The sequence below is a fragment of the Glossina fuscipes genome, unplaced genomic scaffold (genome assembly GCF_014805625.2).
Source record: "Glossina fuscipes isolate IAEA_lab_2018 unplaced genomic scaffold, Yale_Gfus_2 61, whole genome shotgun sequence".
Classification (NCBI taxonomy): domain Eukaryota; kingdom Metazoa; phylum Arthropoda; class Insecta; order Diptera; family Glossinidae; genus Glossina; species Glossina fuscipes.
Window position 1 is genome coordinate 6,607,745 of NW_023998433.1, and position 13,949 is coordinate 6,621,693.

Genomic DNA, 13,949 nt, shown 5'->3' on the forward strand with positions numbered 1-13,949 from the left:
AAATTGGACATAAATTTGCTAAACATTTCGACTTTATGGCATTTTCTGTTGCGCGCGGGTTCCCAGCGTGGACAAGTAACTTACCATCGCATAAAATCGAGTTTATATATGTATGCCATCCAAGGCTTTTTTATAGCGAAAGGACTGATTTGTGAATGCTGGCATTAGTTGAAGAAATAACAACATATTTTTTGTTACTGATTGGCAAAACCGGAAAGTCCGAATTTTTATTTTATTTCTCTTCAACTATTTCAGCTATTTATATATACGTACACTGAGTAGCTGTGGAAATTGAAGGAATAAGTTGAGTACAATCTATGTGTCACGGAGCCTCGTGTGCTCTAAGAGAAAGGCGAATTGTTGGAGTCATGTCGGTACTTCTCAAAGAGCTCGCTAATTTTCAATAGAGGCGAATCGGTCGGCAAAAAGAGGGACATTAAAATATACGCAAGTTCAATATTTTCATAATAATGTTTAGTACCGAGTAAAGTCTTATTTTTTCTAAGGCGGGTTAAGAAAATATATTCAGCTCGAGTAAGGAGGTTACTGTGGTCTGGCTTGTTAACTTAAGGTTTCACTGATCTCAGAAACACCGCTAAACCGCGAAACATATGACGATGATCGAAATGATGATAATCGAAATTTATAGTACCTCTAATGGAGCTACACGGTGAAGCGATTGGAGAGGAAGACAGGACAGTTCAGATATATGAGAATGATAGAGGACCCGCCTGCCGAACTCACCCGTCCGTAAGGTATTTACGCATTGTATATGTACGTTAATGTATTATTTACTTTTTAATAAGTTTTGTAGCTTTTAGTTATAACTTATATTTGCTTACAACTTAAAATTATGTAATATATAAGAATTATATTATTTTTCATATATTTTAAAATCGAAATACTATTTGTTTAAGTATTAAATAAGCAAAATCCAAAATAGTATTTGAATTCATTTTTAATACGTTATTATATAATATAAGCAAAAAATTTTTTAACTATTTCACTCTTTTCTCCATGGTTAAAAGCAAAATTTTTCGGTCAAAAACTTTTTGAAAAAGCAACATTAAATAGCTTTATATACATTTTTTAAGTTGTTATAAGTTACAGAGTTAGAGTTGTGGATTCTTATTATTTTTGCTGTTCTGCATTGCAATTTCAACAAAAAGCCTATCTCACGACTTTAGTAACTTATGAATGCCAGAAAAATCCGGAGAAATCATTCTCGTTTGGGTAGCGAATGGGTTGGAATACTTTTTTTTTGATTTATATTTGTTCCTTTCTATTATACATTGTTTTACAAACGCAGGTGACCACGTTTAGCAAAACGAAATAATTAAAAAAAGAGAAACTTAAGTGACACAAATACTCAATTAATTAGGTAGTTTGGCCAGTGGATAACTAAGACTAACTTAAAGGCAGACATCACTTTTCATGCCCACTAGAGTGAAAGGGTAACGGGTAAGTATTCTTTATCAGCGTGACAAGTGGAATTAATATGGAAATTTATGTCTGTTTATTTTGTCTGTTGAACTTTGTTTGCAGGAATTTCTTTCACACTCTAGCCAACTTAATTTCGAAACGTGGATTTATCAAGGAACGATGACCCTTTTGCTTTCTTTCTTAAGTTACGGTCTTAAGCTTTGTGATGTTTCTACCTTCTAAAAAAGTCGGAGTATATCTCTTACGTGTACCTGCAAATGGTCGCTAACTGGAACAAAGACTTGATCTGGTATATGTCATAATTTCACCAAGCGATTGGACTTTTATTCAATATTGCAAGTAAATAATATATATAAACTTTAAGTGAGTGTTAATGGTGTTTAAAATTATTTTTTGTTCTTTAAATTTTAATTTTTCAATAACGATTTATAAGATAGCTATTGTAAAATTTACATTTCTATGCAATCTTTTCATTTTGAAGAATAAATTAATACATTTAAAATCACTAAGATAACGTATGATGATAATTTTCGTTTTAATAAAATGATAAAATGTTTATTTTGAAAATTACTTAAGTTGCATTTTGATAGTTTTGAGTGGACGACAACGATTTCATGGATTTATTGCACCATATTCCCTGAGTGATTGGTGATAGTAAAAAAAAGAATTGGAAAAAGTCTACGGTCTTTGGAATTAGAAATCCAAAAATATATTACTGCTAACATTTTTAAATTTATTAAAACACAAAGTTTCAAATATTTTGAATTTAATATAAATGGAGAGACCAGTTTCAAAATAAACGTCTGATTACTTGTTGTCTTTTTATAAGTAGAAAGTCTAAAATTATGCTTAACATTTTTTTTTTGATAATTCAATGGTTATAAACCTACAATAGCACAAAATAATGAAAACTAAAATTAACTAGTGTGAAGTGGGACGACTAGGGATACACGTGGCAAGCCACATATAAGAGCTATATTGTCATCGTTATATTCAAGAAATAAAACTGATGATTAGTGTGTTTTTTTAATATAAGAATATGTTTATTGTCCAAAATTGTATACAAAATTTATTGAAACGTAAAGATCTATTTCAAATAAGGGAATGTTCGTCACTCGTTTTATTCTCTCTTAGCCGGTACTTGTAAAGGCAGATATATAAGGACATTTAAAAAAATCGAATGTTCATTCATAAATTTAAATGCTATAATCCAAGGTGTAGTAAAATGGCACATTTTAATAGGTATATCTATTTACGTTTGCATACAAATATTATGTGTGTGTGTTTTGATAGATGTAAGGTCTTAAAAGCTAACTTAGTGCCAATTAGTTAGAGAGTTATTAAGGGTTGCGTTGTTTACGTTACTATTGTGTCAAATAAATAAAATAATAAAATAAAAAGTAAGAACGATACTTTCTTTTAATAGATTCAAAAAATGGTTTAATACAAAAAAAAAAAAATTATATATATATAAATAGTAAAAATCGTTTATATGAATAAAGAGCAAAATTCACACATTTTCTGTATTTAGGTACTAAACAATTAAAAGGATTTATTATTGTTTGTTATAACGCTACGCCAAATAGTTTTACCTAATTGATGTATATTAAAAAAGAGGGGAATGCAAGTTTTTAGAAATATATTAACGACGTGGAATGTCTTCATTTAACTAACTTTAATAAGGTAATTAATTGTATATCAATATGTTGTTTTATGTTCTTTGCTTCAAAAAGGATTATAAAGAAATGACTTGAGAATGATGTATAGTTTCACATGTGCCTGGTGTTGCCGAAGTTAATGCCAGATTGATTGGCGCCTTTATTTGAGCCGTATTGTAATGAGATGACGTTTTGGCCAGCCCGTAATTGTTCTTCGGTAAAGTGACGCACATTTTTATCGGCTTCCTTTGGACCAATTGACGGTTTGCCAAAGTGATGAGCCTATAAAAAAAGTGTAATAATTTAATTATGTTACGTTAAGAGCAATAACTGATAACATATACCTTACGACCTAAAGATTGTAAGCAAATAACAACCGAATTCAAATTTTGTCTCTCCCAAAGGTCTACACTCTGGAATGTTTCCTGTGTAGGAACACCGAAATTTTTGGCACACTCCAAAAAGGCTGAAAACATTAAAAAAAGATAAATAAATAAATATAAATAAATATCTCTAAAGTTTGAGTAAGTTGATTTCATTTTGAAGTGCTCGTATACTATCAAGAGGTAAGCAAATGTTATTTCGTTTGTGATAAGTAAAGATATAAGTGGGATGTATATAAAACTATTAAACTGATTAAACTAATTTAAACAAATGTAAGGTAATTTTTTTCCCTCTGATGTTTTGCCGTTTTAAAAGTCTCAACAATTAAGAGACAAGACTGGAAAATGATGCAGGTTGAGATTCTGAGTCGTTTTAGTGCCCTTCACTATTTGCCTGATTCATATTGTTTCTTCTGTTGTCATTAAGGGAAGAATTGAAATAAAGAACTGAAAATGACAATGAATGGGCAAGATTGACTCGCATCGTATATAAAATGGCTACATACGTAATATCTGCAGTACTAATAATAATAATAAGTATGATAATAGTAATAATAATAATGAGTATGATGATGAGAACTTGTTTATGACATTAAGTAACCGAGATTCGCTCGTAAGCCTCGAATATAGTTTTTTTACTTATTTCCATAATTCCATAATTTCATTTTACCAGATATATTTTCCATGCATTTGAAGGCCATTTTGCTTTCGTTAATTTTCTTAATCACACCAGGTTGTAAGCAATTGGCCAATTTACAAAGTAAAACACCATCTTTTAAGACTTCGAAGAAGTTATCCATATCGCCAGATGCATTAATAGGTTCGCCGGTTATGTTTTTTATCCATTCCAGACATTCTTGAGCCAATTCTTCGCTGTATTTGGAGTTAATCTAAAATTAAGATAACATATTTAAAAAATTTGCATTTATGTATTTTACATAGAAAAATATTTATGTTTTTCACTAGCACCTTAGACATTTTTTTGTATTAAATGGTTTATATGAGAATTGAAACTAGAAAGATATCATAGTTCACAATGTGAAAACATTTCGCTTTATCGAAATTTTTCTATGCACAGCCATTAGAGAGCTTTGCTCAATGATAAGATAGTACTTGAATGCGAAGAAAGTTAATCAATTAACCTTAATTGTATTTTTTACTTATCAAATTGTGGGCATATGTCGCAGATGAAATTTGTATTACTTTACATCTTAATATACATTTATTTATATTCGCGAAATATATTTGTAATATATTTATTCTTATCAAGCCATTGAGTTGACATAATTGTTCTAAATATACTTGAGTGACCCACGTACATTATACCCTAATATACAAGCTGATAGTGGTTTGGCTTTTGGTAAAGTTATGGAAAAATATTTTTTTAAAAAAAAATTTTTTTTAAATATTTTGATGAAAAATTTTTTAATAAATAGTTTTTGCCTTAACTACCGAAACATTTCTAGTTTTACTTTAGAGATACTAGAAAGTCCGATTAGAAATAAACATTTTAAGATGATTTTTATATTCGCAAACGTTAGGATTTTCTGATTTTCTTCATTTACATTTTACATTACTTGAAGATATTTTCCCTTAAAATTCCTAAAAACTTTATGTAAATATTTATTTAATTATCTCACCCGATATTCTCATGTCCGTCTGTGTATGTTCTTATCATTCCTACAACCATAAAAATCGAAACATAATACCTTATCCGGTTAATGTAGAAAATTAAATTTGGCAACAAATTGAATTCATCCACAAACATGCCCACCGTATCAATGTAAATGAAAAACAAGCTCATAAAATAGTCAAAAATTTTAAGATAATTCCATTCTAAAGTAATGAATTTAGGTTAAATATTTGCTAGCGGCATTTGAAAATTCATCGTGAATATTGTCTTGACTATGCTTTGGAGCATTTGCGACTTGATGAAAGACTTATCTACAGAATTTCTATCTTCGAAACGTAGCCGAAATGAGTAGAAGGGTAAGTCGCGTGTGACTACAAAAATCGCGTGTGACTGCGGAAAAATCGTGGGTCTAAGGTGGATGAAATTGCACAAATTATGGCAAAGTCCGGACTTGCTTGACGCAAGTTAAGGCCATATTTGATGGGATAGCAAACGGGTCGTGCGTTAAACGCTGCTCCAATTGATAATCGATTCTCCAAGCTGTCCAGAATTGATTAGAAAAAAAGTTGTCGTGTTTCATTATAACAATGTCAAACCACGGCCACTTTTCAATGACTCGCAAAATTTGTGAGAATGTGATTTGAACGTTTTGATGTATCTACTGTGCAGTCCTGACCGTGACCTGTCCTCATTTTTTGCAAAAAGCCATAAATGATGCAACAGTGAATTTTCAAAAGCGATCTATAAAAATCAGTTGATTTGGTTTTTCGCCTACAAATCTCAGAAGTGCTATAGTGGTAGCATAATCAGATTTTATTAGGAAAGTGAAAGAAGATTGTCGACGAAAATCGCATATGTCTGTTTTAATGAAGGTCACATTAAATATAAAAAAAAAATGTGTTTGAATTTTTGAAAAAACGCTACAAGTTTTTCCTTAACGCAATACTTTGCATTTTATTATTTTTGTCTTTAATTTCGATATATTAGATAAAAAGCAATGTAATTAAGTCTGGTAGTATTCATTAGACACGAATGTGGTCGTCATTCATACAATGGGTCATATGGAAAAGCCTGTTTGGTTCTTTTCGTGATTTCGAGCTTTTTTTTTGTAGCCAGCACTCACAGCATTCTTACCGTACACTTCACAAATTTTTTTGGCAGCGTTGTTAGTTTTTTTATAGTATCACATAGTGTACTTCTTCAGATATTTCGCTCATTTTCAAATAAATATAACTTTTTACAAAGAATTAGAAAGCTGAATGTAAACTGAAATGTCACCTTTTAAGCGCTTGTTTGTTTGAGACAATCAGATGAGTGTTGGCCGATATGAAGGCCATCACACGATCCCGCGGAAAAAATCAGCGACAATTTTCAATATGACCTAATATATACCATTTGCATAATGTTGCAAAACAATAATTAAAAAATCAGCACGAAGGCGTATATTGCTAAAGACTTTCTTTCTCCTCTAGGCGTTGTCCTGAAATTTGCGCAAGATTTGATTTAAATAAAAGACAGTTGATTTTTTTTTAACTGAATTATGAAGTATATATGACGGGGTTATGTTTGTCGCGCCATATCGGGAAAATGGCCGGCTTTGCTGGCCTATACGCACTGCTTTATCGAAGTTCAAATTACCGAAACGAGGAAGTCCACGACCAAACAATGACCCATACTGAGTTGTTTCACGGGATATGTGGCATATGGCAATGTCTTGTTGAAACCACACAGGTCGTTGACGTCAATATCATGCAATTTGGGCAGAAACAACTGGCTTACCATAGCGCGATATCGGGCATCATTAAAAATCATTGCTTGACCAGTCTCATATTACAAAAAAATATGGTCAAACTTTTCATTATTTTTGAAATATTGTTTAATAATGAAAACGTGTTCCTCTTGTGTGCAATGCTCCATTTTTATTAACCCTAAACTGTCAGCTGTCAAACTGCTTCTTTTGTTTTTTTGAGCTGCAAACACTTTGCAGCACAAAAGGTGTCAAATTGGGAACACTCTATATGTACTACAGTATATACGTATTAAATATTTTGATTGATAAATGAACTCCATACTCTTTTAATATTAATCATATTTATTTTTTTTTTTTTTTTGGATAATAAACACGAAAATGATGCTAACGGAGCAAAAAGGTGATGCCGATGACATTGCGATTCAAAGTGATTTGTTGACGATAGAGTGATGATTATCTCTCTCTATTGGACGGTATTCGAGTTGTACAAGTCAGCTCAGTAGTGTCCGTTCTAGAGTTTAGTCCAGAAGATTGATATCAAGCTATGACTGCGTAACATGTATTGATTTATGAAATTATAAAAAGCATTAGAAATATGATTAGACAAGACAAAACATTGAAATATGGTTATCATGGTTATGATGAAAAGAGAAGTCAGCAGTTTTAATAATGGTAGTACGAGCGCGAAATATTTCATAACGTTTATTATAAGACATCAAGAATGTTAAATGAATTAGACGTAAGGCGTCTTTGAGACGATATTTTATTGAGAGAGTTTTTCTATCTAGCCGAGCTTCACGAGCATAAAGATCGGAATTTTCATTTCAACGAAAGTCGCGATTACCTAGAATCCAGACAAGGTGACGTGTATCAATATCAGGGATAGTTAACATATGAATTTCAAGTACGTACATATGGTGAGAACGGTTTTCTTAATTAGAGTTGGGGCCGGTTTGCTGTAAGAAAAAACCACTAATCTTTTGGTAGCATTTGATATGGCAAAATGATGGCTAGAAGTTCAATAAACGTTGAAAAAAGCTCTTCCAGAATTTAAAATTTTCCAAATAGTTCCAAGGAGTACTTAAGCACAGTGAAATCTGATATTCCCGGATCAACCCAGCCATCAGTACCATAAATTATGAAATCGCTGTTTTGGTAAAAACGAAGTCGTTCCTGACACGAAGCCTGAAGACCCAATTGTGGAAAATTCCTTTGTGCTGACTATTGATGGAAAAGGATTAAGATCTATATATACTATTAAGATCTATTAAGATATATTAAGATCTACGTATACTTTGTAAGGAGCTCCAAACTGAGATAGAGCTGGCTTTATCAAAAGTACCATGAAATTTTAAATAACAACTTGTGTACTAGCTGGAAACCCTACCTGCCCTTAAGACTATCATCTGAAAAAGAGGGCCTGATGGTTTAGACTTTCAAAATTCTTTTAGCGGTAAAAGACGGGTATCAGAAATGAATCTAAGCAAAGGAACCGGTTCTAGAGGGGAGAGACCAGCTTGTTTTGAATCGACTGTATTTTCTTGGAAACATAATTAAGAAAGTTACAAGTGGTAGAGAGCGAAAATTCTATTTTGAGCGCACAGTTTGGTAGCCCTGTGTGCGCGCTCCGGTCGTACTATTTTACTTGGTGTAGAAATTTTGCAATTTCTTTTTTTTATTTTATTGCTTCATTGCTTTATACGCTTTTGAAGCCTAATTAATCATAAAACTGTTTACATTTATTGAATTATGCTGATCCGCCTGAGTGGTCGAGTAGGCAAGAGTCTCGAGTATCAACTCAATGGCCGTGGGTTCGAATCCCAAGTGCGGTAGAGTTTTTAACAAAGCCGAAAGCCTTAGATGCTAGTGCTTTAAGACTTTAGCCTTGGAATTTATTCTCTGGCTAAATTTCTAATAATAATAATAATAATAATAATTGAATTACACTGAACTTTTTATGTTGATAGTCATTTTGGATTTGGCGACTAGCATTTGGTGCTCTTATCAAAAAAGCAATCCTGTTTTTTGCGTGTTGTTGCTTTCAAACATTTCATTTTTGAATACGTGACAAACTTTTTTAGTTTTTCTTTTTTCACAAACTCTATTTTGTCTCTCGCTTTCTGACATGGAGTTTTTATATACATCATGTCGAACCAAAACAGGCCCTGATTCTGAGCAATGTATTACTTGTTGCCTTTGCCAGCGGTTTTGTCACGCGAAGTGTGCAAGTCCCACTGTCCATGCTACAAATGCAGTCGCAGATTTTTCGAAAATATTATGTTGGTCATGTCCTGAGTGTAAAAAGTAGGATATTGAACTTTATAAGCTTTTCATGGAGACAAGGAACGAGTTGTTTGAATTAAGTAAAAAGTTCGTGACATTGTGTGTCCGCCTTTCCTCCTAGCTGTTCGAGTGTGCCCGTTGGTCACAATGCTGGGAAAGTCGCAGAAGCTGCACATGCAAATGTGGTCATTCCCTCTATTTTTTTACCAATTCAAAGTTCTTTACCTGTAAATCCTATTGCTTCTAGTCCGAATGACGTCTGACGGCAGTACCTCCCAGAAACGCAATATACGTATCAAGACTTGCGTCTGACACTTCTTAGGAGAACGTAAAGAATTATCTTGTTGCAAAAGTTCCATCCGTCATTTTGAAGCGAGTTACCTCTTTTACATTGACTCCATCTCAACATAGGGTTGTCTTTCAAAGTGTTAGTTGCGAGTGAAAACATGACAGTGTTGTTAAATAAACCATTGTGGGCAATTGGACGCTTAATTAAGAAATTCATTTCTTCGTTCGGCCACGTAATACTAATTTGGCAGATCTGCCACCCTCATAAAACTAAATGTTTCTTCAAGCCCAGTAATTTTTATTTAGCAAAATACTAGAGGTCTAAACTGAAAAATTCGCCCTACTTCCCTAAATTCGTTGAGCATCGACTTTTCTTATTTGACATTCACTGAAACTTGGTTAAAGCCTGATTTACACTCCTCGGAACTTTTTCACAATTCTTTCCAGGTTCTCAGAGAGAATTGATTGGATCGCGCTGGTGGTGGTGTTTTTATTGCCATATCTGCTGCAGTCCCTTCCTATTCAATTGAATTTCTTATTCCTCCCATCGCTGAATTTATTGCCATTCGGGCGAAATTTGTGGATAAACAGTTATATATACAGCTATAACCCCCCGAATGCGAATCTCTGTTTATAAGAAACACGCTGACCTCATTTGCGATGTGGCGCAAAGTCTAAATCTACTATTTTAGTTGCAGCGTACACAAGTCACTATGGTCAGCATCTGATCGACCTATTGGGTTTTTCAATAAATGATATGATCGTAATTTGTTTCAATACAAACGCACTGCTAATTGTAATGGCAGACTGCTAGACCTTTCCTTTGCCAATTCCCGGAAGATGGTTGTAAATCGCTGTCTACCTTTGGGTTTACTTGGCGAATCGTATTATCCAACAATTTGTATTGTCTTCCTTTGCAGGTATGATGGTTCGTTACTACTCCAACGCAGCTCCCTCAAATAAACATTATAATTTTAATAAATCTTATCTTTCACACATTATAGAATACTGAAACCCTACTATCACCATTCTATAATGTATTAAACCTCCCTATTTCTATATCCGCTCCGATCAAGCAATCTCGCCCTCGAAGCAAGTCAACTGGGTTAACAAGAGTATTAAATATTATAAACATAGGAAAAACAAACTTTTAAAAAAATTTATGAAAGGTGGTTCTGCTTACGACTATTTCACTTATTCTGCTGCAAGGCATAGATTTACTTCAACCACCAATGTTATTGCAGATACCTTCAGTTGATAAAATTTTCACTGCTTGTTAGTCTTAAATATTATTTAAGGTTGCCACCTCCAAAAAAAAAATTTATCGCTCGTATGTTTCTTTGACTGGCTCTGAGTTCTCTGATGGTATTGAAACCTTAAATCTCTTTGTGGAATACTTAAGACGAAACTTTTTAACTGTTTTGTAATGTACAAATTCTTAAGCTTAGGACCCGCTTTAGCTCTTTGGCGATTAAATCCATCAAGATCTTAATGTACGCTGACGATGCTAAAGCGTTTTCTTCCTTCTCCTTGGAAACGCAATTGCATCAACTTCAAATTGATTTAAAAAATTTGATTAGATGATGCTCGTTAAATGTTACGAAATGAAATCTAAAAACATGCAAGTAGTTTTATTTCTCAAGGAGGAAATTATTTAATACTGATTATTTCATTGAATCACACAAGTTGGAAAACGAATTATAAAATAACGAAAAATAAGTTGCTCCTCTTATCTTTATTGTCACTTGAAAAACGTGAAGAATGCCTACCACTTAATCTCAACATCGGATTCTTTAAAGTCTATCAAAATAACTATGCTTAATACATGTCTTTCGCCTACTAACCTGCAATCTTAACATCTCGCTATTATTTGAAAATAAGCTGGTGTTGTTTACTGTTATCGGTTGCCGACATTTTGCATGCTTGCAATGGTTTTGGAGTTCACTTGCGACTTGCATATATACTGGTTGTGGATGTGCCCCTTTGGTAGCTGTGTACATGCCTTTTTTTCTTTCTAATTTATTTATACGTGATCTATTTTTTAATTATTATAAAATATGCTGATTAGTATGAAATATGTTTGTAAGAGTTAATTGAATTTTGCAAAACACATTGCATTTATGTTATTCGGGTTGAAGCTAAACCTAAGATCTTTGCAAGCATCGAGAAGAAGATTAGCTTTAATGGCAACATATTCAAATGCTTCCTTAGAACAAGCAAAAATCGAAAGAAAGTCATCAGTATATTTGGAAATAATGTGTGCTGCGATTCTGAAGTTGATGCAACTTGGTTGTATATAGATTGAAAAGAATAGAACTAAAACAGTTGCCTTGCGAGATCTTCCCGTGAACCTTAACCTTATTAGAACCCGTAACGAAAAGAAAGGAAGTTTAAAATCCAAAATCTCAAATGAAGCGGTATTTTAGACTCACTAAAAATTTTACCTAATTTATTAAGATCTACACGGTCGTAAGCTTTATTGATGTCAAAAGAGGATAGTATAACTTTTTTTCTATTCTTTTTTTCTTTTGAAATTGTGAAAATTGTATCATTTATACTCATGTTGCTAGATTTGTATTTTTGATACGCAAAAGAACGATTAGGTATGAGATTATGTGAGTTGAGAAAAAGAATGAGTATTTTCTTTACCATGGAAATTGGCAACTTCTTAAGAACTAATATGGGCAAGATTGGTCTGTAATTAACCAACTCGTCAGACTTTTCCCAATCTTTGGAATCGGAATGATTTTTATATGAAACCAATCATTTGGAATGATATTTTTAATCTAATGGCTTTTAATCTTTATGGCTTTCAACAAATCATATAGGCTTGGATGAGGAAGACTTTTGATCATATCATAATTAACACCGCCAAAGAGCATTTTGTTTCTTATGCAGAACTCTTATAATTTCATCAAACAGAGAAGGCAACATGTTAACGTTAGATGGATTACGACCTTATGCTTTCTTTTAGCTTTTCTTACAGCCACTTTTCATTCTTTTTGTCGCTCATTGAAAGAGCTAAAGTTAATTGAATTAACATATCTTGTAAACTTTTGTCTGGAAGCTTGCAATCTGCGAAAAATAATAGAGAGTGAACTATTCCAGAGAGAGGAGAGAAGAATTTAGTTATCTGAAAATCTGTTTCAGCATTTTTTATTTCCTCCTGAAATGTATCTTGAATTAAAGAAGCATCAGAAACTAAGTTGAACGATCCTGTAACAACTGTGTGAGATATAAAGCCGTTAATTTTTAGGAGTGCATTGTCACCTATTTCAAAAATAAATGAAAGGTGGCGGCTTTTGCTTAGGTAAACATCCTTCACAATTTTCCATTGAGAAATGAAATGAGTAAAATTTGAAACAATAACGAACTATCAATGCTGGGATCATCATCAGCGTGTAAAAAGCTTGGAGAATATTTATTAAAATAACGGGAGGAAGTAAAGTTAATGATGCGAAAAAGGGCCCCTCCCCTTTTGCTCGAAATCGAATCACCAAAACTAGTGTGTCTTGAGTTAAAATCACCAGCCATAACAACGTTACAAAAACCATCCAAAAAAATATAAATCTTTCTGACTCATCTTTAAAGTATTGAATTGGAATGTTGGCTGGGAAGTATACCGACATTATCACAATGTTTGGTCTGAGACTGATTATTTTTATAATAACTATATCAGCCAGCGATTTGCATGGAATTTGTATGAAATTGATATCTTTTCTGATGAGAATGGCGACCCAACCATAATCATTACGAAGGCATTTAACGACCACCTTAAAATAAGCGATTTTCAGCTGAGATACCTTTTAATTTGATAAAAAAGGCTGCACTAAGTATGCAGAAATTTACTCCTTTTGAATTTAGAAAAAAATCCGAAGTGTATGCATTAAGTTTGAAGCTCTAATTGTTATATTGTAAAAAGATCATATTTTATCATTTAAGCGATTTAATACTGAAGAGGATCCCGACTATCGGAGCAAATTATAAGAAAATTTGAACACCAACATTTTTGCAACCAAATTTATGCATGCGTTTACGCACCGGTGGTAGCAAAAGTATTGAAGACATCGTTAAGAAGTTTTTCAAGTTGTAGTTTGGTGCCCTTTAACAAAGTTTTTTGTTTATTTGTCTTGAAGAACTTGTAGATTGACTGTTTATCGGTTTCGAAAGTTGAAATTTACGTCTCAGAAGCAGACAAAAATTCCTTGTACGGACCTTGTTGACAAGAATACGCGCATTCCTAATATTTTGCGAAGCGGAAGAATTTTCAGTGAGAGGAAAATTTTCCTCATATTCTATCTAAAGCATTCAAAAGGTTTAACATATATTTTTTTATATATGACAAATTTTCAACATTATCTTATTGATTTGCTCCTCATGCCTTCACTTCGGTCGATTTTTACTATAACTAGTGTGTGAGGGCGAACTACAGGCAATACATTTAATGGAAGAGCACTTATTAGACGACAGACCAGAGATTTCCCATAATTTAGTCATCTTGCCTCTTTACT

The 13,949-nt window shown here is 32.9% G+C and overlaps 1 protein-coding gene across 3 annotated transcripts in view; it reads right to left on the reverse strand.

Annotated features, from left to right (window-relative positions):
• Window positions 1-2,197: 2,197 nt before the first annotated feature.
• Window positions 2,198-13,949, reverse strand: part of LOC119637803 (myophilin) — a 37,537-nt gene continuing 25,785 nt past the window's right edge. Inside the window, exons 1-4 of one of the 3 annotated variants that reach the window (XM_038034123.1) lie at window positions 11,283-11,453; window positions 4,155-4,374; window positions 3,446-3,567; window positions 2,198-3,383 (exon numbers count right to left, since the gene is read on the reverse strand). In XM_038034123.1, coding sequence (XP_037890051.1) covers window positions 3,213-3,383; window positions 3,446-3,567; window positions 4,155-4,374; window positions 11,283-11,438 — 669 coding nt within the window. In that variant the 5' untranslated portion in view covers window positions 11,439-11,453 and the 3' untranslated portion in view covers window positions 2,198-3,212. Of the gene's footprint in view, window positions 3,384-3,445; window positions 3,568-4,154; window positions 4,375-4,453; window positions 4,561-11,282; window positions 11,454-13,949 lie in introns of those variants that run through there. The other 2 variants (XM_038034126.1, XM_038034125.1) reach the window with 2 other exon arrangements.